General features: G+C 44.4%; 1 protein-coding gene and 1 long non-coding RNA gene across 4 annotated transcripts in view; one reads left to right on the top strand and one right to left on the bottom strand.

Moving 5' to 3' along the window:
- The first annotated feature begins 773 nt into the window (after window positions 1–773).
- LOC117099691 lies at window positions 774–8,566 on the top strand. The gene is made up of 3 exons (XR_004443957.1): window positions 774–867; window positions 7,926–8,104; window positions 8,476–8,566. It is a non-coding gene; the product is annotated as an uncharacterized LOC117099691 (long non-coding RNA).
- Window positions 8,567–11,529: 2,963 nt separating this feature from the next.
- TNFRSF11A (TNF receptor superfamily member 11a) overlaps window positions 11,530–27,853 on the bottom strand; it is a 65,238-nt gene continuing 48,914 nt past the window's right edge. For all 3 annotated transcript variants that reach the window (XM_033239129.1, XM_033239138.1, XM_033239143.1), the window contains one exon: window positions 11,530–14,387. In XM_033239129.1, coding sequence (XP_033095020.1) covers window positions 14,101–14,387 — 287 coding nt within the window. In that variant the 3' untranslated portion in view covers window positions 11,530–14,100. The remainder of the gene's footprint in view (window positions 14,388–27,853) is intronic.

The raw sequence follows: 27,853 nt of genomic DNA, 5'->3' as shown, positions 1-27,853 counted from the left end.
TTGGCAACGCTGGTGAGGGTAGGATTTTTAAGGAATGCTGTCAGGTCTTTGGGGAGGCTATTCTGGGGTAGTGGGAAGAGAACAAGCTTTGGAGTCAGGGCTGGAGGGACTTTGAGTTTGGCCACTACAATAGCAACATGAACGAGTTGCTTAACCTCTCTGACCTCCAGTTTCCCCAGCTATAAGTAATTGTGGGAGATCATATCTCCTTCATAAGATGGCTGATAGGATTAAATTTGAAAACTCATGAAACAGACTCTAGCGCAATGATCATCACGTAGTAGTTAAGTTTAACTATTGTTAGTCCCATTCTCTCCTCACACTGTTCTCTTTTATTTGGTGTCAGTCGTTGAGTACACAAATAATTTCGCTGGAATCCTGAAGGCTATAGTGAATAGTACTGCCTCCTGCAAAGTTTTCATCTTTTACCTTTCTGTTTCTATGGGCTTCAGTAGTTCCCAATTAAGGACCTAAATTACAGCTTCTCATTCTTCCCTGCACAGCCCTCAGGCTTGAGGACCTCAAGAGAGACATCTAGAAGCCATTCTAGGGAAACTAAGACCATAGCCCCTGGTCTACCTGATAATTCGAACATTCAACAATGCTACTAAGGACAGTTAGCAAAAGCCTGCACAAAAGGCTCTGTGTTTTGTTTGTAAAGTGCTGAGTTTTCAAATAGTGTTGACTTGGCTTGTGAACCACTGCTGGACAACAGGCCAAAGAGGGCAGAAGAGTCCTGCCCCAAGTGGTTCTCCTCCTCTGTGTCTTCCGCTGTCACACTGTTGCTGAACACATTTAATTTTCAGTTTCCTAGGCTAATGAAGAACTGTAAAACTGAAGCTCCGAACACGGTGAACACCTCAAGCTGTGAGTATTAGTCTTTATATTGGCTTACGTAATTATTTTTGTAACAGTGTTACTTCTCTAATTGTGTTCCATTTGGACCAAAGCTAATTGTTTAAAATTAGTTTGTAGCATGTTTGGACTGAGTAGAAAACAAAGTCATTTGGCTTGGGCAGTGAAGGGAGTTATAGGGAAATTTGGGGCAACGCAGTATTCTAAATCGGTTGTGCATCATTCTGAAAGTAGATAATCCATATGCATTATGTAGACCAATAACTTTTAAACAACCATTTCCTGGAAGAGAAATGAGAACAGTGCAAGGCTGCCATTGTTCCAATTATGGCTTTGCTTTTTCCCAGAGTACAGGAATCTTTACATTCATTTCAAAACAGCATTAAGGAAGTGGAAAGCTTTCTTTTAATGACAATGCAACCTCATTTGAATGTTTAAAAACACTTCTTGAACACAGAACCAATTGCTATCCTACCTACTGCTTTGGTATCAAGGATGTTGATTGTAAAAGTCTTAATTAACTAATAAGACAGAAAAAGTCATCATGTAAGAGTGCAATTACCCAGAAGAATACTTTATCTCATTATTAACTTCTTCGGATGGATCTAAAACCTATAGAAGCTGTGCTTTTAGGAAAACAAACAAATAAAACAAACTTCTTATCATTAGCAACTATTTTCAACTGCTTTGAGAGTCAGTCTGTGGCCAACATCAAAAGCCGGGGGGATGCGGAGCGATTGGCTCTTCCATGCATTGCTGTGTCGTAAACACACATGCTGTGGTCTGAATGTCTGTGTCTTCCCAAATTCATATGTTGAAACCTAATCACCAAGAAGATGGTGTTAGGAGGTGGGGCCATGAGGTGGGAGGAGCCCTCATGAATGGAATTAGTGTCCTCACAAAAAAGGCCCAGAGAGCTGTCGTGCCCTTCTGCCATGTGAGGGTACAGCAGGACTTTGCCAGTCTGCAACCCAGGAGAGGGCTCTCACCACAACTTGGCCAGGCTGGCACCCTGATTTTGAATTTAGCCTCCAGAATTGTGGGAAATACATTTCTACTGTTTGTAAGCCACCTAGCCTGTGGTATTTTGTTATAGCAGCTGCGACTAAGACACTTACACAGTCCAGCAGTCCCACTCCTATGTACTCACCCAAGAGAAGTGAAAACTCACGTCTAAAAAGCTCTGTCACTACAGAAACCCACAGTGAGTGTTGACAGCAGTTTTATTCATAGTTTCTCAAAACCAGAAACAATCTAACTGTCACTCAACTGGTGAATGGATAAACAAATTCTAATACAACAAGGCAAAAAAAAAAAAAACAACACTATTCAACAATAAAAAGGAACAAGCAAGTGATACACGCAAAAACATGCCATTATGCTAAGTGAAAGAAGCCAGACCCAAACAACTACATACTGTGTGATTCCATTTATGTGACATTCTGGGAAAGGCAAAGCTGTAGGGATAGAGAACAGATGAGTTGTTGCCAGGTGGCTCAGGTGGGGAAGACAATTGACTACAAAGGAGCGGGAAGGAACATTTTACAGTGATGGAGATGGTCTATGTCATGATTGTGTTGGTGGTTGCATGACTATGTGCATTTGTCAGAATTCACAGAACTGTAGATGTAAAAAGGTGAACCTTCCTGCATGTAAATGATACTGACTCAATAAAGTGATGCATTTTAAAATGAGTCATTTTGTGACTCTCTGAGTATGCTGCTGTTGAATAACCTTTCATTAAAACTCTTAATGGAAATGAGCATGGGGAAGGTGGCCAAGTGGAGCAAAGGGGGAGTAACTTCTTGCTCTTTAAATAACTAGCCCAGGTGCTATGCTCTAGCTGCTTTTCTCTGTCTGAGCAGGAAACAGAAGTGGCTTGGGTGACAGGGCCTATGACTGACTGTAGTGTTCTTGAAGAACAATGGCCACCATCTGTCCCTCTTGGTGAATGTCCTCTAGTCCATGGACACCTGCTCATTGTCCACACCATCCATGGATGCTCAGACATGGTGTGTCTGGGTTTGTATTTGTATTTGTTTGCTCAGCTTTAAAGACCTCTCAGCCATATCATGATGGTGATTTCATTATTTATGATGAACATATGGTCATGAACACAGATCCACAGGGCCCTGCAGCATACACGCAATAGGATGCAATAATGGACAAACGCCCATCAGCTACTTTGGGCTGCCCATCCTTCTGACATTGCACACATATCTGCACTTGCTCTAGGTGCTAAAAAAGGATAACCAGTGTCATCTTATCACAGAAGGAAATCTCTTTGGGGGCATAGTGCCAACAAATCACAATCTAAGGATGTAATGTTAGAGTTCTGCAGAGAAACAGAACCATAGAGAGAAAGACAGAGAGAGAGAGAGAGGTAGATATTTAGATAGATGTGTGTATATATATACACACACACATATAAATATATGTATATATAGAAATATACATATATAGATATATTTTATATGTGTTACATATGTATATGTATATGTAATATATAATATATTGTATTAGTCAGGTTTCTCTAGAGGGACAGAACTAATAGGATAGACATATATATAAAAGGAGTTTATTAAGTATTAACTCGCCCGATCACAAGGTCCTATAACAGGCCATCTGCAAGCTGAGGAGCAAGGAGAGCCAGTCCGAGTCCCAAAACTGAAGAACTTGGAGTCCGATGTCCAAGGGCAGGAAGCATCCAGCACGGGAGAAAGATGTAGGCTGGGAGTCTAGGCCAGTCTAGTCTTTTCATGTTTTTCTGCCTGCTTTATATTCTAGCTGTGCTGGCAGCTGATTAGATGGTGCCCACCCAGATAAAGGCTGGGTCTGCCTTTCCCAGTCCATTGACTCAAATGTGAATCTCCTTTGGCAACACCCTCACAGACACACCCAGGATCAATCCTTTGTCTCCTTCAACCCAATCAAGTTGACACTCAGTATTAACCATCACATATATAGAGAGAATGATTGAGTTATTCATTATAAGGAATTGGTTCATGCAATTATGGAGGCCAAGAGGTCCTATGATCTATTGCAAGTTGGAGATCTGTTGTCTGGAAAGCTGTTGGTGTAGTTCAAAGCCTTCAGAACCAGAGGGCTGATGGTATAAGCTTCAGTCCAAGTCTGAAGTCCTGAGAACAAGGTGCACTGAGGGTAAGACAGGATCCGTGGATGCCCCAGCTCAAGCTGTCGGGCAGAGAGGAAAATTCAACCTTCCTCTGTCTTTTTATTCTATTTGGCCCTCAACCAACTGGATGATGTCTGCACACTGGTGAGGGTGGTCTTCTTTACTCTGTCTACTGATTCAAATGTGTGTCTCTTCATAGAGGCAGAAATAATGTTTAACCAGATATCTGGACATCCTGTGGCTTAGTCATATTTATACATAAAGTTAACCATCATAGATATAAAGTTTTCAATGCAAAGTTCTAGGATTTACTATTTAATTTGGGACTAAATTTGATTTTAATGAAAATATTTGTGGTATGTAGATAGTATTTCCATCATTGACTCTGCCTATCCAAATCAGTTTAACTCTAGTGTATAGCATTTTGTTACAGCTGAAAGCAGAATGCCTTGGAGGAAGCAAAAATTACTAGATATAAACATGACCACCTATCCACAAAGTCATCCTAACCATGGGCAGGTCTTGAACTCCTGACCTCAAGCCATCTGCCCACTTCTGCCTCCCAAAGTGTTGGAATTACAGGTGTGAGCCACCGCACCCAACCAGTTTCATTTGCCTTGACTGCCTAAGGCATTGTCAGAGGTTCTTATTTTTCCTGCTCCCTTTGGGAACCCAGATATGAGCACAAGTTCTTGATCTTGTAGCTTATGATTTTGCTTTTCTTGAAGGAATTTCTAAACAACCTCATATTTCAATCTACCATGGGCTGTTGCTTCATCACAGGGTATTGCCTTGGGCTCACCTGTATGAAATCGCTTCTTCAGTGTTGTTTCCCTTAGCTTGCCTTATCAATTCTGCTCTGAAATCTCTCCTTTGGTCATAGTGGCCTTGTCTGGACTTTGGTCAGCAGGTGAAAATGCAGTAAGGAAGTTGGGTTGATAAAAAGGCAATGAGGTTTATGGGTGTTTCTGAGGCTTCAGGGCCTGTCACTCGCATTCATTCATTCAGCACATGTTTCCTGAGCATCCACATATACCAGGCATCATGCTACCTTCTGGATACAGTGGGGTGTGTGTGTGTGTGTGTGTGTGTGTGTGTGTGTGTGTGTGGTGGTGTGTGTGGTGATGGTGGTGGTGAGACAGCTACTATTCAAATTCTAAAATAAATTTATCACTACAAGCTGGAATACTGCCACAAAGGATAAGTTCCAGCATCTCTAAGCACCCTTAACAAGGGGACCAGTCTGGTCTCAGGGAGAAAGGGCAGTTAGGAAATGCTGCCCTGAGGAAGTACTCTTTGAACTGAGATGTGAATTGGATTTAACCCAGGGAAAAACCAGGAAGAATGCTGCAGAGAAAACCACCTGTGCAAAGCCCCCAAGGCAGGCAGTGTGTGCACTGGAGAGACCAGTGCAGCTGGAGGTGGGGAGAGTAGCATGAGATGAGGCTGGAGAGTGGGGAGCCATGAGAACCATCTGAAAACCTTTGGTCTCTATTCCACGAACAATGGAGAGCCATGAAGTTTTAAGTGAAGGCTGATGAAATTCGATTGGAGTTTTATATTTTCAAGAGTACCTGCTCTTGGGAGGGCTGGTGGGGGTAAGGTTCACAATGCCCTGATTCCTTTTTTCCCAACGTTTGCCTGTCTCTGGCATAGTTGGCTTCACTAGCTGCAAGTATAAACACAGTCACAGTTCATCATTTTTCCAATTAATATTAATAGCTGCTCCCATATTAATATTAATATTAATAGGAGCTCCCATATGTCTAACTGCTCACATTTGAAGCCTCCCCCACTGGTCATCCATGAACCCCAAGGTCTTAACTTGGTCCAAAGCAGACACATTCTCTTTCCAAATGCCCCAGAGAGGGTAAGGAAGGCTAGTGACTTCACTAGGTAGGTCCCTGTCTCCCGCCTCGGTCATGGCCTCTGCTCATGATTGGGCACTGGTCCCACGCATACAAATACTCCCCTCGGTGGTAGACAAGTATTTGTGTATCCCCACCGAGGGGAGGCTTGGGCTTCAGAGTTAAAATCAGACTTCCCTCACTCACATACCCTGCCTTTGTCTCCAGAGCTGAGTCAGAGGCGGCTGGATGTGCAGGAGCATCCGCCCGTCCAGCCCCAAATCTCCCCCACAAAACTTCTACGTCAGGCCATCAGCCCAGGTGCACCTTTAGCACCCTGGATGTCCTTTCCTGCTGGGGAATCTCAGTCCTTCAGAGAAGTTCCCAGTTGTTGACCCTCTTGGGGCCTTTCTTGTCATCCAGCACAGGCTCTGTGGACTAAGGGACAACTGCAGAGGCATGTTCATTGTGCTCTGGTCACAACAGATATTTACCATGTGATATTTACCAGACCAACACAACCAACTGGACTTAAACATTGATGTGATTAAACAACCTTCTCCATGCCAACAAAATCTGTCCCGGGGATGCTTGCTCTCTCCCTTGTCAGACAGAGAGGATGATGGCATTTGCCCTGTTTTTATTTTTTCCCTCACCCAGCACTCATTATAATATTCTCCTTAATATATAAAATAATCAGAATATATCAATAGAAAGACATTTCACGGGCTGGGCGCGGTGGCTCACGCCTGTAATCCCAGCACTTTGGGAGGCCGAGGTGGTGAATCACGAGGTCAGGAGATCGAGAACATCCTGGCCAACAGGGTGAAACCCTGTCTCTACTAAAAATACAAAACGTAGCTGGGTGTGGTGGCACGTGGCTGTAGTCCCAGCTACTCGGGAGACTGAGGCAGGAGAATCGCTTGAACATGGGTGGCAGAGGTTGCAGTGAGTTGAGATCACACCACTGCACTCTAGCCTGGCAACAGGGCAAGACTCTGTCCCAAAAAAAAAAAAAAAGAAAGAAAGAAAGAAAAAGAAAGCCATTTTACAGTTTCCCGACCAATAAAACACATTTATATCAGCATGTGTGTTACAAAACTCAGTTTCCATGGGAGAATGGGCCCCTAGGAGGGTGACTGCTGCATTCCATAAGGATACAGGACAATTTTAGGACATGGCAGCTCAGCACTGGACCCTGACATTGGGAGTCCCACTGTGTAAATGTGGAACCATTTACCCTGAATAAACACTACTGGTGTACATCTCCTGAAACACAATTTTTTTTAAAAATGAAAAATTATGTCTTCATTTTTTGCTAATCATAACAAATACTTACAGAAATGCTCTAAAAGTTTTAAACACGCATATTCCAGTTTCCAGAATATATAAAGAACTTTCAAAACTCACTAAGATAACAATTAAAAACAAACAATCCCAGTGCTTTGGAGGCCAGAGTGGGAGGATTGCTTGAGGTCAGGAGTTTGAAACCAGCCTGGATAACATAGCAAGACCCTCTCACTACAGAAAAATTAAAAAGTTAGCTGGGTATGGTGGCACATGTCTAGGCCAAGCTATCCAGGAGTCTGAGGTAGGAGAATCATTTGAGCCTGGGAAATCGAGGCTGCAGTGAATTGTGATCACACCACTGTACTCCAGCCATGATGACAGAGCGAGACCCTGTCTCACAAAAAGAAAGAAAAACATGAGCAAAAGATTTGAACATACTTTACTAAATAAGATATAAAGATAGCCAAATAAGCACATAAGAAGGTAGTCACAGACTTCAGATGAAAGCCACAGTGAGATGCTATACACCTATAAGAATGGCAAACATTAAAGCAAACCAGCAAATAACTGACGATACCAAATGCTGGTGAGGATGTGGAGCAACTAGAACTCTCATGCATTGCTGATGGGAATGCAAAATGGTACAGACACTTTAGAAAACAGTTTTGCAGTTTCTTACAAACTGGTATTTACCATACAATCCCATAATCCCACTCCTAGATATTCACCCGAGAGAAGTGAAAGCACACGTCCACACGAGTTTTTATAGCAGCTTTATTTGTAATCTCCTCAAATAGGAAAGAACACACATGTTGGTGAATAAACTGCAGTACATCCATACAGTGGACTACTACTCAGAAATAAAAAGGAACTACTGGTGTACCCACCGATGGATCTCAAGGACGTTATGTGGAAAGAAGCCAGACTCAAATGGCTGTGTGCTGTGTAACTCTGTTTACATGACAAATTGGAAAAGGTGAAACTATGGGAAGAGAGAACAGATAATGGTTGCCAGGGGCTGGGGTGGTGGGGAAGGGATTAACTAAAAAGGGAAATGGGAACTTTGGGATGTTGAAATATTCTATATCTTGACTGTGATGGTGGTGGTTACACAACTATGTATTTTTGTTAAAACTCATAAAACTATATATCTAAAAAGGGTGAATTTTACTGTATACAACAAACTCAATAGACCTGATGTAAAAAATGTTTATTTTTCCACTGACAGAGTAAATATTTAGAGAAAGCTCTTCTAAGAAATTTAAACATTTATTTTAATGGTTTCTTTGCCATTGAAGGAGAGAGGCTATAAAAGCCAATAAAAATGAATTTGCTTCTTCATTTCAGTGTAAGATGTTTTACTGCTGCTGCTTAAATGGAGATCGTCTGTAAGAGCCTCATCATAAGAATGTCGTTTTTCTCACGACTTAAAGTCTGTGCAGCCTTTGTTTCCTGGGCTACCCCTGCCCATGAGAGCCTGGGCAAGAGTGAAAGCTTTCACTGGACTCCAGTGCCCTCCTGAAGGCGCCTGGACCTATAATGCCACCTCCTCTGAGCTGGTGGTCAATTTGTTATTCTTCCTAAACGGGGAGAGGCACCAGGAACACCAAGAGAAACCAGCCCACATAGCCTTTCAACCTTCACACCCGGCTGTTCTTCATGCCCTACATATTGGGCTACAAGAGAAAGGCCCACTGATGCCCATTTTAATCATAGTCTTTTAAGACAGTATAACTTGAAGTTATATTGGGTAAGTCTACTTCCCTCAGTGTGTCATGTCAGAAGATGACAACTTTTGGGTCAACCATCGCAGTCCTGTCAACTGTCTATGGAGAAGGTGCGTCCCTTCGACCTAGTTGCAAAGAGTGGGAAGGTGTTCCAGGTGGGCAGCAGAGCTTGGTTATAGTTATGTGGTCCAACGTGATGACTGAGATGACTCCTGTGCCCAGGAATGAACAAGTGTCAGAGACAGGGAGGAAAAGTGGTGTAGGTCGGTCAGATCCCTACTACTGGAATCTTCTAGGAACTGCCAGTGAGTCCTTGGTTGTGTCTCATCCCACATCATCCTCACACCAGCACTAAAGACTAATATTAGTACCTTCTGTTTACACATGTTAAAAACAAGGCTAAGAAGTGATGTAGCTGCACAAGGTAAGTCCACAAGTTGCAGCGCTGAGTCATGAACCAGGTCTGTCTGCAAAACGTCTGCATTTTCTATCACACAGGGAGGAGGGTAGTGTCACCAGCTCCTTGGTTAGTATGAAGATCTGGTAACAGGCCTGTAATTTTGTCATTTTAACTTTTCTACTATTGGTAATCTTAAAGATTTTTTTTAAAGCATTCCTCTATGCCAGTTTTATGAATGGGATCAAGGAAAGAGATGTTAGCCTAGCATGAGTTTCAATCCCACCCTGGGGTCAGGATAACTGGGGTAAGAGGGAGGTAGGAAGAGAGAAAACTGGACTCACAGCTGTGCAGAGCCATGCGGGTGTGTCAGGAGGAGCAGCAAGTCTTGTGGGTGTGCCTGCCCACTGGGACATTTATTCGATCCTCCTCTTTGTTGAAACCTTGGGGGACACAGGGTTGTTTTGCCGCAGTAGGCAGTTCTGCAGTGGGGCAGCCACGGGGGTGTCGGTCCAGGGTGGCTGGCCTTCACCGCTCGGCTTGGCTTCAGTGATGCCACCTAGACCCCGCCTGGGCTCACTGCTGGCACCGCCACTGCCTAATGTCAGGTCCCGCCTCTTCTCTGGCAAAGCTTTAGTGGTTGTAAGACTTCACCGGCAGGGCTCTAGGGGTGAGGAATTCCACAGACAGCCCCTTTCCAGAAGCCTCCTCTGGTGCTTGGAGCAGAGCATTGTCTCATCTTCTCTGCTCCGAACCCTCCAGCACTCCTCATCTCCTTTCCCAGGTGCTCAGGGCCCTGCCACTAAAAGCACACTCAATAAACATGACGACTTACCAACAGAGTGTTCAGGGCTTTGAATGCTTTGTCTCCTCTTCCAAAAGCGGGTTATGCAACTTGTGCCCAGCGTGCCCCAAAGCAGATGCACAAGATTCACATGCCATCAGAGACCGTCAAAGAGCAAACAACTCAAAACTACGTTTCTTCCACCAAAGACAGCACCTTTGCTCAAGCTCACCCTTGTATAATCATAACAAGATTGTGTTTGTTGAGCTGGGGTGAAGGGTGAACACTAGATCTTTTATCTGTTTATATGCAGGTTCCTCTACCCCAAGGTATCTCACCAGTTTTCTTGATTTTAGAAGTTGTCACTTTTCAATTTTCTGTGCCAAAGGAATGCGGAAGTAGTACAGTAGGCTCAGTTCCCAAATCACCTATATTTGGCTCTGGAAGGAATTTTGACACAGCACTGAAATATGAATGTGGGTGTCCCTCCCATTGTGGGAATCCACAGTGCTGTGCATTAAGAGAATTCAATCACCAGAGAAGGAACTACTCACTGGTTAGGGGCTGGGCCATGTTCCTCTTTTGTTCCCAGATGCACTCTTCCCTGCAGCACTTTACTCCACGCAGTGCCCTGTGGTGGACAGACGGCAATGGGGCCATCTTCCCCTCCGTGTGTCCACTCCCTACCCTGTCATTCTGCAACACTTCCCGTGGGGGGATGGGCTGTTCCCTCATCCCTTGGATCTGGGCTGCCTTTGTGATCTGCTTTGGCCCACAGAATGTGGCAGAAGTGACAGTGTCCCAGTACAAGCCTAGGCCTCAAGAAGCCTGGCAGGTTTCTGCTTGTTCTCAGGCTCAGCACCACCATGACAGCATGCCCAGCTGGGCGGCTGGAAGCATGGGGGACAGGTGGAGAGCACAGAGCCTGGCCCAGCCAACCAGCTGGGTCATTGTAAATGGGTAAGCAAACCAGGCCGGGTGGGACCAGACCTGAAGAACCACCCAAGCTGATCCAACCCATAGAATTGGGAGCTAAATAAGTGGTGGTTTTTGTTTTTGTTTTGTTTTTACACTGGAGTGCACTGGCCCAATCAAAGCTCACAGTAGCCTTGAACCCCTGGGTCCAAGCATCCTCCTGCCTCAGCCTCCTGAGTAGACGGGACTGCAGGTGCACACCACCATGCCCAGATAAGTTTTGTATTTTTTGTAGAGATGAGGTCTCACTCTGTTGCCCAGTTTGATCTCTAACTACTGTCCTAAAGGGATCCTCCTGCCTTGGCCTCCCAAAGCACTGGGAGGCATGAACCACTGTGCCTGGCCAATGGTGACTACTTTAAGCCACTAAGTCTTGGGGTGGTTACACTGAAAGAATCCCATTTTCCCCACCACATGAAGGTTCTGATCTACCACATTCAAACTGATTTTGAGAAGTGCATTCTTCCTTCTGGCAGCTGAGTGAAATGTGAGTAGGAAACATGATACTCCCATTTCTGTTTCATCTCTTTCACTGGGTATCCAGGCTGTATTTTAAGAAATTTTTGTGAAATCAACAGCATATATATTATCAAAGCAATTATTTTCTGTCCCTTGTCTATGGTCCAGGGAACCTGCAATAAGATACAAATGAATGGTTGACACCATACCATAAAGATTAGGAATAAGCATATCATAGAGATTAGCAATAAGCTGGATCATGATTTTACAGTGAGCCTGGTTTTAGCAAGCCATAAAAAGGATTTTATGGTCAAATATAAGTTTAATGTAATCTCTTTATCATGTTCCCCCAATAACTGTTCATTATTGCTTCATTTTGTTTACACTTGGCACATACATCTCTATAGTACACAGCCACAGACTTATATTTTCTATACATTTCTTAGCATATAGTTGCCTTTGAATCAATACAGAATTAGTAGGGATCAGTGCAGGAAAGAATATTACCTTTTTCTGAAAGTAGAGTCTTACATATTTATATAGCACCTTTGATTTAAGGAGCTCAAGATACTTAAACATTCACTGTAGCATCCTTCTGATATCTCTGGGTAGGGAGACTATTATAAATTATCATTATTGCCTTTTTATAGAAGGAAAAAATAAAAGCAAAGAAAGGCGAAGTGCTCAGTGAGATGACAGTCACAGCAGAAACTCGGGTTTTCAGCTCAGTGGTCTACTTTGTGAACCGTAACTCTGTAATATATTCCATATCAAAAGGTATAATGGTTTCCTCAATTTGTATAACATCTCCCTGTGGATGATGTTAAGTAAAAGGGCAGGAATGATGGTAAATTCCCACCAACAGATCCTCCTGGTTGTGCAGTTATTTCCTGCAGTTCTTTATGTTGGCTAAGGAGCCTCATAAATTACAGAACTGTCCTGTGCTTCTCCATTGAAAATCCTAATTGACCGCTACCACCCCAGTATTTCCAGCAGGAGGGAAAAACCAGTGATCCATAGTCATGCTCTTCAGCTGGGCATTTGTGGCCAATAAAGTCTGGGCAGTGACCACTATTAGTGCTTTCTTTTATAACCTACCAGATGTACAAAATTAATTTTAACTTGCCTGCATATTTTTGCTTTTCTCCAGGATTTGCAGGGAACCAGTGCTCACTGAGTAACAAAAGATAAAACCACCCAGGGAATTTCCTTCCATCTGGACCATCTTCTAGGTTTCTCACAAGGGAGATGATGCCAAGAGAAAGACACCTTTAGGATAAGAAGTTTTCTTAAATTCACAACATGTGGATTTGGCTTTAAATTTAAATGCATTGGAAAATGGAATGTTTTCCACTTCTACAAGGCCAACCTACAGATGCACGATTATGTACAAATAAAAGAGGATCCATTTATGCTATTCTTATCTAGACAAAGAAAATGCAAATTAAAATTTCAACTTTATTCTTCCTTGAACTTCCCTGGCCCTTTCTTTCCAGGAGCCCCATGTCCTGTTCGTTTTCTGCATCTTTTCCAGAGAGACCTCTAGAACAAGAATGCCAAGCTGCAGCAACTTGGAGTTTTAGAAATTTGGTTACCAAGTACCTTAGTGCCTCTGCCAGCGTGGATAAATTAACCACCTAGGGGGTAAGGTCACATACTGAGCTTAGTTCTGCTTAAGGACCGACACAAACTTAAAAACATTCAGCAGAAAAAAAATAGGGTTTCCTTTTTTCTTTCTTTTAGAAAAACGAGAATACAGAACATTTTTCAGAATATGGAAGTCCCACCACATGTTCTCAGCAACTGTCTCCGGGCCTCACATGTTTAGCCTTTTCCCTAAAGTGCTTACAATGAACACACACCGGGAAAGCCATCTCCAAAACACTGTGAGAAGGGGCACAAAAGAAAATATGTAAAGCAGGCCAGCATGCGAGCTCACGCCTGTAATCCCAGTACTTTGGGAGGCCGAGGCTGGAGCACTGCTTTAGCTGGGGAGTTTGAGAACAGCCTGGGTAACATGGTGGGACCCTGTCTCGGTGCGGGGGAGGGGGAGAATCTGGGCATGGCATGCAGCTGTGATCCCAGCTACTCCGGAGGTTGAGGTGGGAGGATCACTTGGATTGCTTGAGCCCAGGAGTTAGAGGCTGCACGGGGCTATGATCGCACCACTGCACTCCAACCTGGGCCAGAGCCAGGTTGCCAAAAAAACAAAAACAAAAACAAAAAAAACGCAAAAGAAAGAGACCCTCACCTTTAGGATAATTTTTGACAAAACCTTTAAATTAAAAAAGAGGGGGAAAAGGTATCAAGAAAAGTTATGAAAAGGAATACAAATATGGGGGGAAAACACAGACCGCCCCCTCCACAGAACAGGATAGTCATAAAAATAGCTGTCATAGTGCCACAAATTACTGCTGCGAGTTTGAGGGGCCGCAGGGGAGGCATCTGCCCCAGTGCAGGGGAGCTACTGAGCATCCGTGGGCATGGGGAGAGTCCTCATCAATTCACTTCCTGAAAAGTCCATTTCCTGGAGGGCAAGGTGGGCGGAGAATGCCTGGTGGTCTTCCTCAACTGTACCGATCGATCCCTGCGTGGTCGGCGCTGGTCGGCGCTGGGGCCATGGGGGGCGCTCAAGCCTTGGCCCCGCCCTCCTCCTGCACCGGCCGCGAGGCCTTCTCCGGCTCCCGCAGCCCCTCGGGGCCGCCGCACGGGTCCGGGAAGCGCGGGCCGTTCCCCGCGAAGGAGTCGCGGCGCGCCAGGGTCTCCTCCTGCACCGGGCGGCCCACAGGCTCAGCCGCCGCCGCTGCCGCGCCCTCCTGCGAGGTCTGGCTGACGTAGACCACAATGATGTCGCCCTTGAAGTTCATCACCTGCCCGCTGGAGATGAACGTGGAGTTACTGTTTCCAGTCACATTTCCTGCGGGGAGAGGAAGGGAGAACACGGGGAGGGTGAGTCAGCGCCCGGAGGACGGGTCTCCCGAGAGGAAGGTTCCGGGGAGTGGAGGGCGGCTTCCCGGCTTCCCACAGCCCCGGGCCACAGGGAACCACACTGGCACCCTCCAGGCCCACTGAGGTGCAGGCGGGCGGGGCAGAGAAGAGAGGAGGAGAAGAGAAAAAAGACAAAAGAAGTAAAGAGAAGAGGCGGGAGAGGAAACGAGGAGAAAAAGGAGTGGAAGAGGTAGGAGGGAAGGGGGAGGAGAGGGCGAGGAAGAGGAGAGGGCGCGTAAGAAGAGGAGAGGAGAGGAAAGAAAGGGTAGAGGAAGAGGAAGGAGAGAGGAAGAGGAAGGGGAAGGAGGAGGAGGAAAGGAAGAGGAGGAGGGGGAGAAGAGGAACAGGAAAGTGGGGGAGAAGAAGAGATGAGAAATGAGCAAGCCTAGGGGCAGACTCATGCTTTACCATTTGCCTGTGATGTGGGACTCTGGGATACTGGCAAGAGAGCACACCAGGATTACAGAATCACAGACAAGATTCAGATGTTACAAAAGAGTGTGTGTGTGTCTGTGTTTTCTTTTCTTTTCTTTTCTTTTTTTTTTTTTGAGACGGAGTCTAGCTCTGTCGCCCACGCTGGAGTGCAGTGGCCGGATCTCGGCTCACTGCAAGCTCCGCCTCCTGGGTTTACGCCATTCTCCTGCCTCAGCCTCCGGAGTAGCTGGGACTACAGGCGCCCGCCACCTCGCCGGGCTAGTTTTTTTTTGTATTTTTTAGTAGAGATGGGGTTTCACCGGGTTAGCCAACACAGAACAAGCACAGCTAAGGGAGGAGACCTCAGTCTGCTCTCCTCTCTGGACTCACATCTGAGGCCCTGTCACCCTGGGTGCCTTGGTTCCTCGTGGTCCCTAACAGCTCAGCCCTGGAGGATCATGGGGCCATATGGGCTCAGCTTTCAGTAGAGATTAATCAGTTTCCTTAACATTAAAAAAAAATTACTTCCGGAAACAAAGGAGATTCACAAAACTAAAATGGAAAAAAAAAAGTCCTATAAATCACTTTTCCCTTCTGAACTCTGAAGGGTGTTTTGTCCCTAGGGGGTTCTATCATCATTTCTTTGTGGGTGACTAGATGTGGCCAGTCTTTAAGCAACGGACCTTTTGAAAAACAGAAAGCCCAACAAATGTTAGGAAACTTGCTAGCTCTTATGATTCTTCCATTTTAAAGACAGAAATTTCCTAAACTTTGGTCTAGGAAAGTACCACAAACCAAGCAGATCTAGAAACGCCCCAACACTCAGCATCACAAACAGAATCCTTCCATTTGATCAAGGGCCAGGAATGTCAGAATGGCTCCTCATGATTCACTACCTTTTTCTTCTCCATTGTGACTCAGCTTAGTAATAATTCATACGAATAAAATGAAGTTTTTGTTACCACTCCATATGAGAGTTTCCTCAAATTTGGAAGGCATGTTTTGAATGGCCTGACTAAAATACCGATAGGCATGTAGGAAATACCTTTGAGGAGCCTTCCCCTGACCCACTGGGTACCTCTAGAGAAGCCAAGACCAAACCACAAGGAAAAGCCCATGAAAACACAAGGATTTCAAGTATGAGCAACACATCCAAAGTCCTAGAAGGAGGTCTGTGCCTCATGCTGTTTCTCCTATAGGCAGTTGTGTGGGATGTCCTCCAAGATGGGCAGTGGCAGGACTTGTCTAAGAACCCCCAATGGGGGAGGCCTGCTGGCATTCCTGTTTACCACCTACCCAGCACATTCTCCACCCCCTCTCCACACACTGCCAGGCACACAGCGTACTCCAGTGAGGGTCTACTCACCACTGTATCTATGCCCTTCTGCTCCCACCACTTACCACATTCCTTCTCAAGTCTGTTGTCACCAGATAAACTTGTCAGGAAATTTAATTAAATATTAGGTAAAGCAGTGAAATATTAGTGAGAAAAAATGGGAAATGTTTCTATAAAAACTAAAGTGAATGCTTTGCAAGGACCCAAATAAAAGTGAGTTACTGAAAAACACACGCGTGTGCACACACACACACACACACAAACAAAATGAAACCACCACCACAAACTGTTCAACTGGTGTGGTGGTGTAGGCAAGGAAACTATGAAAAAAGACAAAGGAAGGACTTCTGGTTTCAAAATGGCGGCACAGAAGCAAGCTGGTTCCACTCCCCCCACAGAAAACCAAAGCAAAATATACAGCACTGACATTATCACTCAAAATATTCTAGAACACAAATATGACAATGAGACAGTTCCCAGGGCCACAGAGAAGTGAGAAAGGAAGGAAAAGAACAGGAAAAGGAAATAGTAAAAGTCCAGAAGAATTTTGCTCTCAAATATCTGTAACTTCTCATTTCACACTGAAGAAATAGAAACTGGAAATTACGTGGTATGGTTAATGTAAAAAGGGCTCAGGAGGCCGGGCATGGTGGCTCACCCCTGTAATCCCAGCACTTTGGGAGACCAAGGCAGGTAGATCACTTGAGGTCAGGAGTTCAAGACTAGCCTGGCCAACACAGTAAAACCTCGTCGCTACTAAAAATCCAATCCCAGCTACTCAAGAGGGTGAGGTAGGAGAATTGCTTGAATCCGAGAGGCGGAGGTTGCAGTGAGCCAAGATCATGCCACTGCACTCCAGCCTGGGTGACAAGAGCAAGATTCCGTCTCAAAAAAAAAAAGGTGGGGGGGCTCAGGAAACTGTAATCAGCCAGTACATACAGCCTTATACTAAAACATAATTGGTGTGTAAATATAAGATATATGTTTTAAGTAAAAAAAAATTTAAGATATGAACTTGTAAGATGACATTTTTAAGTAACTCAGCAACTGCTGACCAAGTGCTGATAAAAAGGCTTCTACCGTAGCAGCAACAGAAGAAGCAGACACAGCAACACAGTTAAGTCTTCCTATTTGAGAAATCACTACTTCGTTAATAGAAAAAGTGAAAGTGAAAAATAAAAAGTACATGGAATGGGACATTCAATTTAAAACAATGTACATATAATAAAAATTCTGATTAAAAACATACCATGTTTATTTAATAACATAAGCAATTTAAAGCTGCTTAGACGTATGATTATTCTTGACCTAGTTCCTCTAGTTTTAATATACACCATGACACAAACAGATACATCTATGAAGAGGATAAAGAAGAGATGAGATTAAATGCAAAACCATCCATCATGAGGTGTTCTCACTACATCATCATTGCCTGCTGGTTCTGTTGTTTTTCAGTATCATGTGAAACTACACAGAGGACATCTCCAGCCACTGCATGCTTGATTTATGGTTTTGAATTTGATCTCATCTCTTCTTTATCTTCCTCACTGATTCATCTGCTTATGTCATGGTATATATTATTTCTCTGCCATTTAAAATTTTATTTTTCAACAAATCAACATGAATCCATTGTTGTTTAGTTTTTTCTTGTGAGAACCTTTGATGAGTCTGAACCCAGGTAAAACCTATGGTTTGTGTAAAGTCTTTCATCTTGAGAATTTCATTCCACGCCATTGCTCCATGGCAAACAGTATCTTTGATACTGATAACCTAAATATTCTGTAGGACCTATATTCATTTTTGTTTTCTTTTTTCAGATGGACCTCAAACCCTTTTGCCTAAGTAAAATATCTAAACATTTCAGAATCCTTTGTTTCATGGACTGAACCAAGAATATTATTGTTGGGGGACTGAGTGCAGTGGCTCACACCTGTAACCCTGGCACTTTGGGAGGCCAAAGTGGGCGAGTGCTTAAGCCCAGGAGTTGGAGACCAGATGGGCAACACGGCAAAACCCTGCCTCTATGAAAAATACAAAAAAAGTTAGTTGGCTGTGGTGGCACATGCCTGTAGTCACAGCTACTTGGGAGGCTGAGGTGGGAGGATCACCTGAGCCCAGAGATGCTGAGGCTCCAGTGATCTGTGATTGTGCCACTGCACTGCAGCCTGGACTACAGAGTGACCCCCCCATCTCAAAAAAAAAAAAAACAAAAAGAGTATTATTTTTGGAAGGCCATGAGGCTTGTGGAAGGACAAAAACTAGGCCTTTAAATTCCTGACCATTGGCCGGGTGCGGTGGCTCACACCTGTAATCCCAGCACTTTGGGAGGCTGAGGCGGGTGGATCACGAGGTCAGGAGATCGAGACCATCCTGGCTAACACAGTGAAACCCCATCTCTACTAAAAATACAAAAAATTAGCCCGGTGTGGTGGCGGGCGCCTGTAGTCCCAGCTACTCAGGAGGCTGAGGCAAGAGAATGGCATGAACCTGGGAGGCGTAGCTTGCAGTGAGCCGAGATTGGGCCGCTGCACTCCAGCCTGGGTGACAGAGCGAGACTCTGTCTTGAAAAAAAAAAAAAAGAAAGAAAAAATTCCTGACCATTAAGATGTAAAGGACAGTTACCTAGGAAGATTAAGGAGATTCTCAAACAAGTTTATTCTTCAAGTGTTTCTTTAATGAAGCTACAATTAATGACAAAAACAACCTTTGGTCAAGTCCATCCATGGTGACTCTTGTGAGATATAGTAAACTGACAGAGACTAAACTGTTTTAAAAAAGTTATACTGATCTGCCAATCACAATACGTGGCAATTCTTAAGTGGCAGCAGAGTGGTCTCCATGGGCCTGTGCAGCTGCACAAGGCCTTATGCTCTGAAGAGCTCCACGCTGGGTTAAATGCTTTATTGTCATCATGAAATTCTTACTAATTTTTGCAAAAGGGGGAAATTTTTCATTTTCACTGGGCTATGCCAGTTATGTCACCAGTCCTGAAGGCGTGGGCAGCTCTTAGGAGCACTACTCTGGGAACTTTCCCCATTGAAGCTATAATCTAGCACTACCATTTTCGGAAGTAACATCTTATGAGTTGGACATTTTTCAATATTCCAGAAGTGTTTGCTAATCAGATTTTCTCTACTAATTTTCTCTATTACAACTCAATAGAACTGAGCTGTAGAAGTCATCCACTTATGCTTCTGAAATCCCAATCCCGTGACATGTTTTCCTGTGTTCAAGCCACCCACCACTCGCTGTGAAACACCGACTTTCTGATGGAAAACTAGGGCCTGTCCTTTGCGGATGGGTCTACTGATTGTACCAACTGGATCTTGAATGCTTTACCTACAATTTCGAGTTTCTGGTTCTTTTTTTTTTTTTTTTTTGAGACGGAGTCTCGCTCTGTCGCCCAGGCTGGAGTGCAGTGGCCGGATCTCAGCTCACTGCAAGCTCTGCCTCCTGGGTTCACGCCATTCTCTTGCCTCAGCCTCCCGAGTAGCTGGGACTACAGGCGCCTGCCACCTCGCCCGGCTAGTTTTTTGTATTTTTTAGTAGAGACGGGGTTTCACCATGTTAGCCAGGATGGTCTTGATCTCCTGACCTCGTGATCCGCCCGTCTCGGCCTCCCAAAGTGCTGGGATTACAGGCTTGAGCCACCGCGCCTGGCCTAGTTTCGGGTTCTTTAACGTGGAATGAGAACCAAAAGTCACTTGCCAAAAAGCAATCTAAATGCAGAAGCCTTCTAGAGTTTTCTTCCTTCCACCTTTCACAGTTGTCTCATTCACCTCAACTTCAATACCACGAAGGTTTTTTAGCAATTCATTCCCCGAATCATCCCAACATTCAATAGTTTTCACAGAAATAATCATGATTATCAAACCCATTTTTTTTCTTGCCAGTTAACATAATAGTTAACGTTTTAAATGACAAGATCAGCTCACACTCCCAGAATTGGGAGCACCCATGGACTTCAGAAAACATGGCCATGCAGCAGGTGGGAGCAGAGGGGTCTTGGTATTCGAGAGTGACTCACGAGTTGTGAATAATCAGTGTGCTCTGGGCTTCAGTCAGCTTCCTGGGTGGGTGTGGGTTAATCTGTGGGTTGAGTGGAGATAGTTTGAGTACCTACTGTAATAATAACAGTAACAGAAGCAACACTCTCCATGCAGAATTGACTAAGTACTCTCTCCAGGCCAGGCTGGCCGCATCACAAACACCCGCTTGCAGGTGCTCTGCATGTGAGCACGCCAGGTTTCTCTGCTTGGTTTTTTCCCCTCTACTGACTGACACTGTTTCAAGAATGAAAACTGCCGAACAGCTTTCTTTTTCCATGGCGTGTCATAATCCAGATTCACTGGAAAGCAAACTAATGACATCAATGTCATCGTGGCGTTTCAGTCTCTGAAGAGCAGAGGTGAATAAGTGGTGACTAAAGGGATGGTCACCCTGAATGCCCATCAGGGTGATGGTCAGGTAATGGCTGCCTGAATTCAGGAGGGGCAGAAATGTGGGGCAGAGGAGAGAACAGGGGTCTAGAAGCTCTCGGGTCTTGTCCTGAGACTTGGCCCTCACCAGTGGTGAGAGCTTGGGACAAACCACCTAGCTCTCCCGATCTGAATCAAGCTGTGCTGGCCTGGCGGCGTGCGGCATGCAACCGCGTAGCACAAGCACATGTTAATAATACGCATTTGTTAAATAAATGAACAAATGGGCACATGAATATCCAGTAGGATAGCATAAGGGTCAAACAAGACGACAGATTTGAAACTGCTAGGGAAACAGCAAAGAAGCAGTCACAGGTGCAAAGGTGGCATTCCTCCTCCCAGAAAGTAATATCAGTGCTCACAGAACTCCCAAGGACACAGAGATTCATGAAATACACTGAATAGTAGTATTATCTTTCCATCCCTGTCTTGCTAGAGGATCTCAACGTGTCTTGAAGACTGAAAGGGCACTTTCTCTGGAAATCTAACCAACTTCTGTTTGCTCTGCCGAAGTCCTCAATCATTATGATTGTCTTCGGTTAGAACACTCATCTATGTAATTCTACACTAAACCCCACAGTCTCATTTCTCATCACGCAAGTCTGCTGTGAGTTGAATGTAGCACCAGAGTAGACAAGGCTTAGAATTAGTTGGTAATATCCTTATCTAATAAGATACCTCAGTCCTGAACTGTCCTTGCTAAAAGTAAGAATTCCTTAACATTTGCTTTCTGTATTGCAGAACAGATTAGTTGTTCACATCAGAGAGTTCACATCTGATCTGCGATGGTGACATCAATAGGTCACCATGTTGGCAGCTGTATAATCAGGTGGGTGCTGTGGGTCTCCTTTTCAACGTGGTTCCTATGGTTTCTGCAGTTGATGTGTATCCCAGGAGGGTAACTCTTCCCACTGAATGCCAAGAAACTCAACGGGGACCTCTGTAGTTAGCAGGGAACTCTCCCTTGCTGGTGGCTAGTAAGGGAGTATGAAAAGGGGAGGGATGGTTCAGATGAGGATTACCCAAGTTGGCCTAAAAAGATCTGAGGCTTAAGAGAATGAAGAAACAAGCCACAGACTGGAAGAAAATGTTTGCAAAAGCCATATCTGATACAGGACTATTTCCCAAAATAAACAAGGAACTCTTAAAATTCAACAATAAGAAAACAAACAACCCGATAAAAATGGACCCAAGGCCTTAACAGACACCTCACCAAAGATATCCAGATGGCAAACAGGCATATGAAAAGATGCTCCACGTCATATGTCATCAGGGAAGTGAGAATTAAAGCAACAGTGAGACACCACTACACACCTATTAGAACGGCTCAGATCCAGAACACTGACACCACCAAATGCTGGCGAGCATGGGGGCGGGTGGCAGGAACTCGTATTCTTGGCTGGTGGGAATGCAAAAGGGTACAGTTGCTTTGGAAGGCAGTTTGGTGACTTCTTACAAACCTAAACATACGCTTAACATGTGATCCAGCAATCATACTCTTTGGGATTTACCCGAAGGAATTGAAAACTTATGTCCACACAAAAATGTGCACACACATGTTTACAGCAGCTGTAGTCATAATTGCCAAAACCTGGAAGCAGCCAAGAGTCCTTCAGTAAATGAATGGATAAACAAATCCTCCATGTCCATCCACACAATGGAATATTATTCAATGTTAAAAAGAAAGGAGCTATCAAGCCATGAAAAGACATGGAGGAAACTTAGATTCAAAATGCTGAGTAAACAAAGCCAATCTGAAAAGGCTATAGAATGTATGATTCCAACTCTATGGCATTCTGGACGAGGCAAAACTATGGAGGCAGGAGAAAGATCAGTAGTTGCCAGGAGTTCGGAGAGAGGGAGGGGTGAGTAAGTCGAGCACAGAGGATTTGTAGGGCAGTGAAACTACTCTGTATGAGACTATCATGGTGGATGCATGCCAGGATACATTGGTCCAAACCCATAGAACATACAACACAAAGAGTGGACCCCAACGTGTCAATGTGGGCTCATCGACTGCAGCAAATGTACCATTCTAGTGGGGGAGGCTGTGCATGTGTGGGAGGCAGGAGGAATATAGGAAATCTCTGTGCCTGCCCCTCAATGTTCCTATGAAGCTAAAACTGCTCTAAAAAATAGTTTACATTTGGGAGGCCGAGACGGGCGGATCACTAGGTCAGGAGATTGAGACCATCCTGGCTAACACAGTGAAACCCCGTCTCTACTAAAAAATACAAAAAAAGCTAGCTGGGCGAGGTGGCGGGCGCCTGTAGTCCCAGCTACTCAGGAGGCTGAGGCAGGAGAATGGCATAAACCCAGGAGGCGGAGCTTGCAGTGAGCTGAGATCCGGCCACTGCACTCCAGCCTGGGTGACAGAGCAAGACTCCGTCTCAAAAAAAAAAAAAAAAAAAAAAAAAAAAAAATCATGAAGACCAGAGGTTTTTTGGTAGGCATTGTTAGTCCATTAAGCCAAACCAGGCCCTGTCACTCCCCTGTTGCCTCCTCTCCTCGGGATCCCTTTCTGACAGCGTTCCCCTTCGAGGCTGCCTCTGACCTTTATTTGACATTTATTTTGCTTGCCAAAAAAAAAAAAGATAAAGTTTGAAGCACGTGGAAGAAAAGGCTTTCCCCACAAAGGAAAGTGATAGCAAAAATGGTAACATCCTGAGACAACTGGTAGAAGAGAGGTGTCTCACCATAACCAGGGGACCATCACACACTGTGCATCCTGCTGTCCCTCCTGTGGAACCCTCTGGGCCAGGCCAGGCCTAGCTACTGCCTCTCCCTCAGCCAGAGCAGCCAATGATGCCAAGACTGTGCCTGTCCCTATTCTGTGACACACTGAGAATTCTCCAAGGCACAGTAAATAAATGAAATCAGCATCACTTGCACTGACTTAAGAGGAGACAGTGCGGTGGTTTAAGGTTGCACTGCAGCCCTGATCTCCTGGGTTCAGGTGATCATCCTACCTCAGCCTCCCCGAGTGGCTGGGACTACAGGTACACGCTACCATATCTGACTAATTTTTAAAAATTTTTGTAAAGAGGTCTCACTATGTTGCCAAGACTGGTCCTGAACTCCTGGGTTTGAGAGATCCTCCCACCTTGGCCTCCTGAAGTACTGGGGTTGCAGGTGGGAGCCACTGTGCCCTGGCCTGCAATCAGATACCTGAACCATGGCTTTGTCGCTTACTAGCTGCGTGATCCTGGGCAAAGAACTTGTCCCATAGAATTTCGGTGAGGAATAAGATAATATGCACAAAACACAGCACCCGGTGACTAACGTCTATAATATCACTGATAAAACTGTAAACTTCAGGCTATCGAACCAATCTTACAGGTCCCTGAACACCATATGACTGACGGAATTTGAAGGCTACCCTAAAGTATGGTTTGAAAGCCAGAATGACGTGGGGGTTTTAGGAAATATGGGAATTTGGAAGTGTTTCTAACAGTTAAGATGCATTAGTTGGCAGGGTGTGGAGGGTCACACCTGTGATCCCAGACAGTGCAGTGGGTTAGGGTACAAGCTTCACAATCAGACATTTGTTGTTGTTGTTTTTTTTTTTTTTTGAGAAAGGGTCTTGCTTAATCACCCAGGCTGGAGTACAGTGGCGTGAACACAGCTCACTGCAGTCCTGACCTCCTAGGCTTGGTTGTCCTCCCACCTCAGCCTCCTGAGTGGCTGGGACAACACACCTTGGGAGGCCTAGGTGTGTGGATCTGTTTGAGCTCAGGAGTTCGAGACCAGCCTGGGCATCATGACGAAACCCAGTCTCTTAAAAAAAAAAAAAAAATACAAAAATTATCAGGCTGTGGTGGTACAGGCCTGTTGTCCCAGCTACAAGAGAGGCTGAGATGGGAGGATGGCTTGAGCCTAGGGGGTGGAGGCTGCAGTGAACCAAGATCGTGCCACTGCTCTCCAGCCTGGGTAATGGAGCCAAACCCTGTCTAAAAAAAAGCGTTAAAAAAATGGATTAGTTGACTTAACATTAATATTTAATGTGACTTAACCAGAAAAATGTTCAGGTAACTTGAGTGTTAAAAATAGCAAGTAAGTCAACAGAAACAATGAATCAATAATGTCTCCCATCATAATCAGAACGATGCTTCCTACTTGGTCCATGCTTGACAGAGCAGGCTCCGTGGAATTTGTATTTCTCAGGCAGAAAGAACAAACTTAGTTCTAAGAACACAATCCCTGGCAGAATTTACATTTTTAAGCAAGATAATGTACACTTTTCTTCTCAAAAGCTTATTATGTTGTTTAAAATGCCTAACATATGAATATTAAATCACAAGAACTATGCCAAATAATACCACTAAATTGTCATGTAGATTTTCTTCCAAGGAAGAGAACTAAAAATATACACAGATACACTCAAACTACCCAGGCTACATTGGGTTCTTTTGGAATTTTTTTAAAAACTTATTTTATATTTAACCCATATGCTTCTCATGTGATTTTCCTTTTTATGGAAATGTAAGTTCTGTTTCAGGCATTTAGAAGAAACTGGGTATGTGATGATAAGGGAAGGGAAACAGTATTTAATAGTTCCATTCTGAATCATGCTTGACAATTACTTAGAAAGGCTTACAGACCAAAGCCTTCCAAAATGAGCCCTATCAGTGCAGAAAGAAGGAAGGCAGGACGAAATGAAGCAGAGTATATACAGTGACCACATTTTTCATATATTTTGAAATAGTGCATTGACGTTTTACAGCAATGAAAGCTGAATATTATCACCAAACGACCTAATTATGAAATATCTATTTTAACTTCAAGATTCAGGGCCAATGAACCATATCTGCCTTTATGAGATTTAGCTGAAAGTGATATGCAAGGTGGTGAATGGCATTCTAACAAGAGTGTGACGAAAGAGCAAGAAGGCTGTCCTCTGCTGGAGGGGAAGAAAGGAGAGGAGGTAAGTTTGGAGAGGAAAATCTTTTTCTATACTCTCAGAATGGAAATGGATGGTCAACAACAGTCATTTCAGGAGAGAGTGGGACCAGGGACAGAGATGGAGGACAGGGGAGGATGAGGGGTCAGACAGGTTTTCACTGTCCTGTGTTCCTGGCTCCCAGGTAATGGCCTTGGAGAGTCTATGCTGCTAGGATGAACCAGGTCACCTGTGCTCTGTCATTTCTGCCTCCTCTGCCCAGGACACCAGGTGAGCCCAGGGCAGTCAGTGCCAGCCCTTCCATCCCTCTCCTTCTTCAGCTCCCTAGAGCAGACCAAAGAACTGAGAGGCTGAGAGTGACTTGGGGGAACAAACAGGATACAGTGGTCTCGTGTTCATCTATTTATTCCTCAATGGATGAATGAATGAATGTATAAGCATCCATTCACTTAACATTTTGAGATACTAGAAAGATTAGGCTACGAGAATTCACCCCCCTCCTTTTTTTTTTTTTTTTTTTTTTTTGGTACAGAGTCTTGCTCTGTTGCCCAGGCTGGAGTGCATTGGCAAGATCTCAGATCACCTCCGCCTCCCAGGCTCAAGCAATTCTCCTGCCTCAGCTTCCCAAGTAGCTGGGATTACAGGCGCATGCCACCACACCCAGCTAATTTTTTTGTATTTTTAGTAGAGATGGGGTTCCCCCATGTTGGTCAGGATGGTCTTGAACTCCTGACCTCAAGTGATCCACCCACCTCAGCCTCCCAAAGTGCTGGGATTACAGGCGTGAGCCACTGCACCCAGCCAGAATTCCTACTAACTGGTTGTGGCTGCCTGGAGCTGGGGTGTTGATAGGGTGTGAGAGTATCCAGGCAGGGGAAAAAGTCCCCAAGATTCATTACAAACAACAGGCTGCAGGTCAGAGAGGGGGCAGGCTGTGGAAGGCCTGGATTTCTCAAATGATTGATTCCTTTTCACATGGTCCACACCCTGGCATTAATCCCTACTTGTTTTTCAGGCGTTTTCAAGTCTCTGTGGTTCAGTGGACCTTCAATAAAGGTTTCATTGAAAAACAAATAGGTATTCAGTGTTCATCAAGAATGTTTGCAGCCACAGAAAAGGAAGGAAATCATGTCCTCTGCAGCAACATGGATGCAGTTGGAGGCCATTATCCTATGCAAATTAATACAGAAACAGAAAACCAAACACTGCATGTTCTCACTTAGAAGTGGAAGCTAACACCGGGTATTCATGGACATAAGGATGGCAACAGTAGACACCAGGGACTCCTAACTAGGCCGGGGACAGAGGGAGAGAAACAAGGATTGACGATACCGTGCTCACTGCCTGGGTGACAGGATCAATCAAACTCCAAACCTCAGCATCATACAATATACCACGCACACACCTGCACATGTAACCTGAATCTACGATAAAAGTTGAAACAATTAAAAAGCAGAATCATTTTTAAAGGATAATTTAAAAAAAAAGACCACCCTAACTTTCTCCAGCTCAGAAGCGACTGAAACTAACCAGTGGCTTTGGGAGCCAAAACCAAGCCACCAGCCAACAACAGACATATTAATCATAAGCAGTTACGGTTTCTTTCACATGAAATAACTCTCTAGGGGCACAGTGAGAATGAGCCAATCTCCAGGTGAGAGGGCTTGTAACCAAGGCAACCATCACGTCATCAGGATTAGGCGTAACTTCAGACCTAAATTAAGGCATGGTTATTTAAGACATAACCAGAAGTATGCTTCCCTCTTCGCTGATCTTTGCTAATCATTCTCCTTGCTTCTTAGGACTTATAATATGGCTAAAATAGCCTTAACAGCACAGGGTATTATATTTTTTAAAGTTGTCTACACTTGTGGAGCTGTCTGAAAAATCATCATTCTCCTCACAAAGATGCTGGGACAGCAGATACTCTTCCCTAAAGAAAAAGTCCCCAGTCACTGTCATTTCTCCAGAAACAGTTTGATGTGATTGTAAGTAAAAACAAACAAAAAATACTCTCATATAAAAATCCAAAAAACCCTTTAAAAATGCCACATCAGCAAGAGTCCTGAGAGCACAGGGGCTCTGAGGGGACCACAGGATAAGGCCTCTGTGGGACTGCTCACCTAAGCTCCATCCTCTTTCACGCATTTTATAGAACGTAAATTGTGACATTTTTAAAAACTACAAAAACAAGAATGAGAAAGTACTATTTTGACCAGAAACCATAAGGCCTGTTCATGGAGAAGTAATTGTGGAGAGAATAGCAC

The sequence above is a fragment of the Trachypithecus francoisi genome, unplaced genomic scaffold (genome assembly GCF_009764315.1).
Source record: "Trachypithecus francoisi isolate TF-2019V2 unplaced genomic scaffold, Tfra_2.0 Contig01474, whole genome shotgun sequence".
NCBI classification, from domain to species: domain Eukaryota; kingdom Metazoa; phylum Chordata; class Mammalia; order Primates; family Cercopithecidae; genus Trachypithecus; species Trachypithecus francoisi.
The sequence above is the reverse complement of the archived record's forward strand: the minus strand, read 5'-3'. Positions and strand labels throughout refer to the sequence as shown.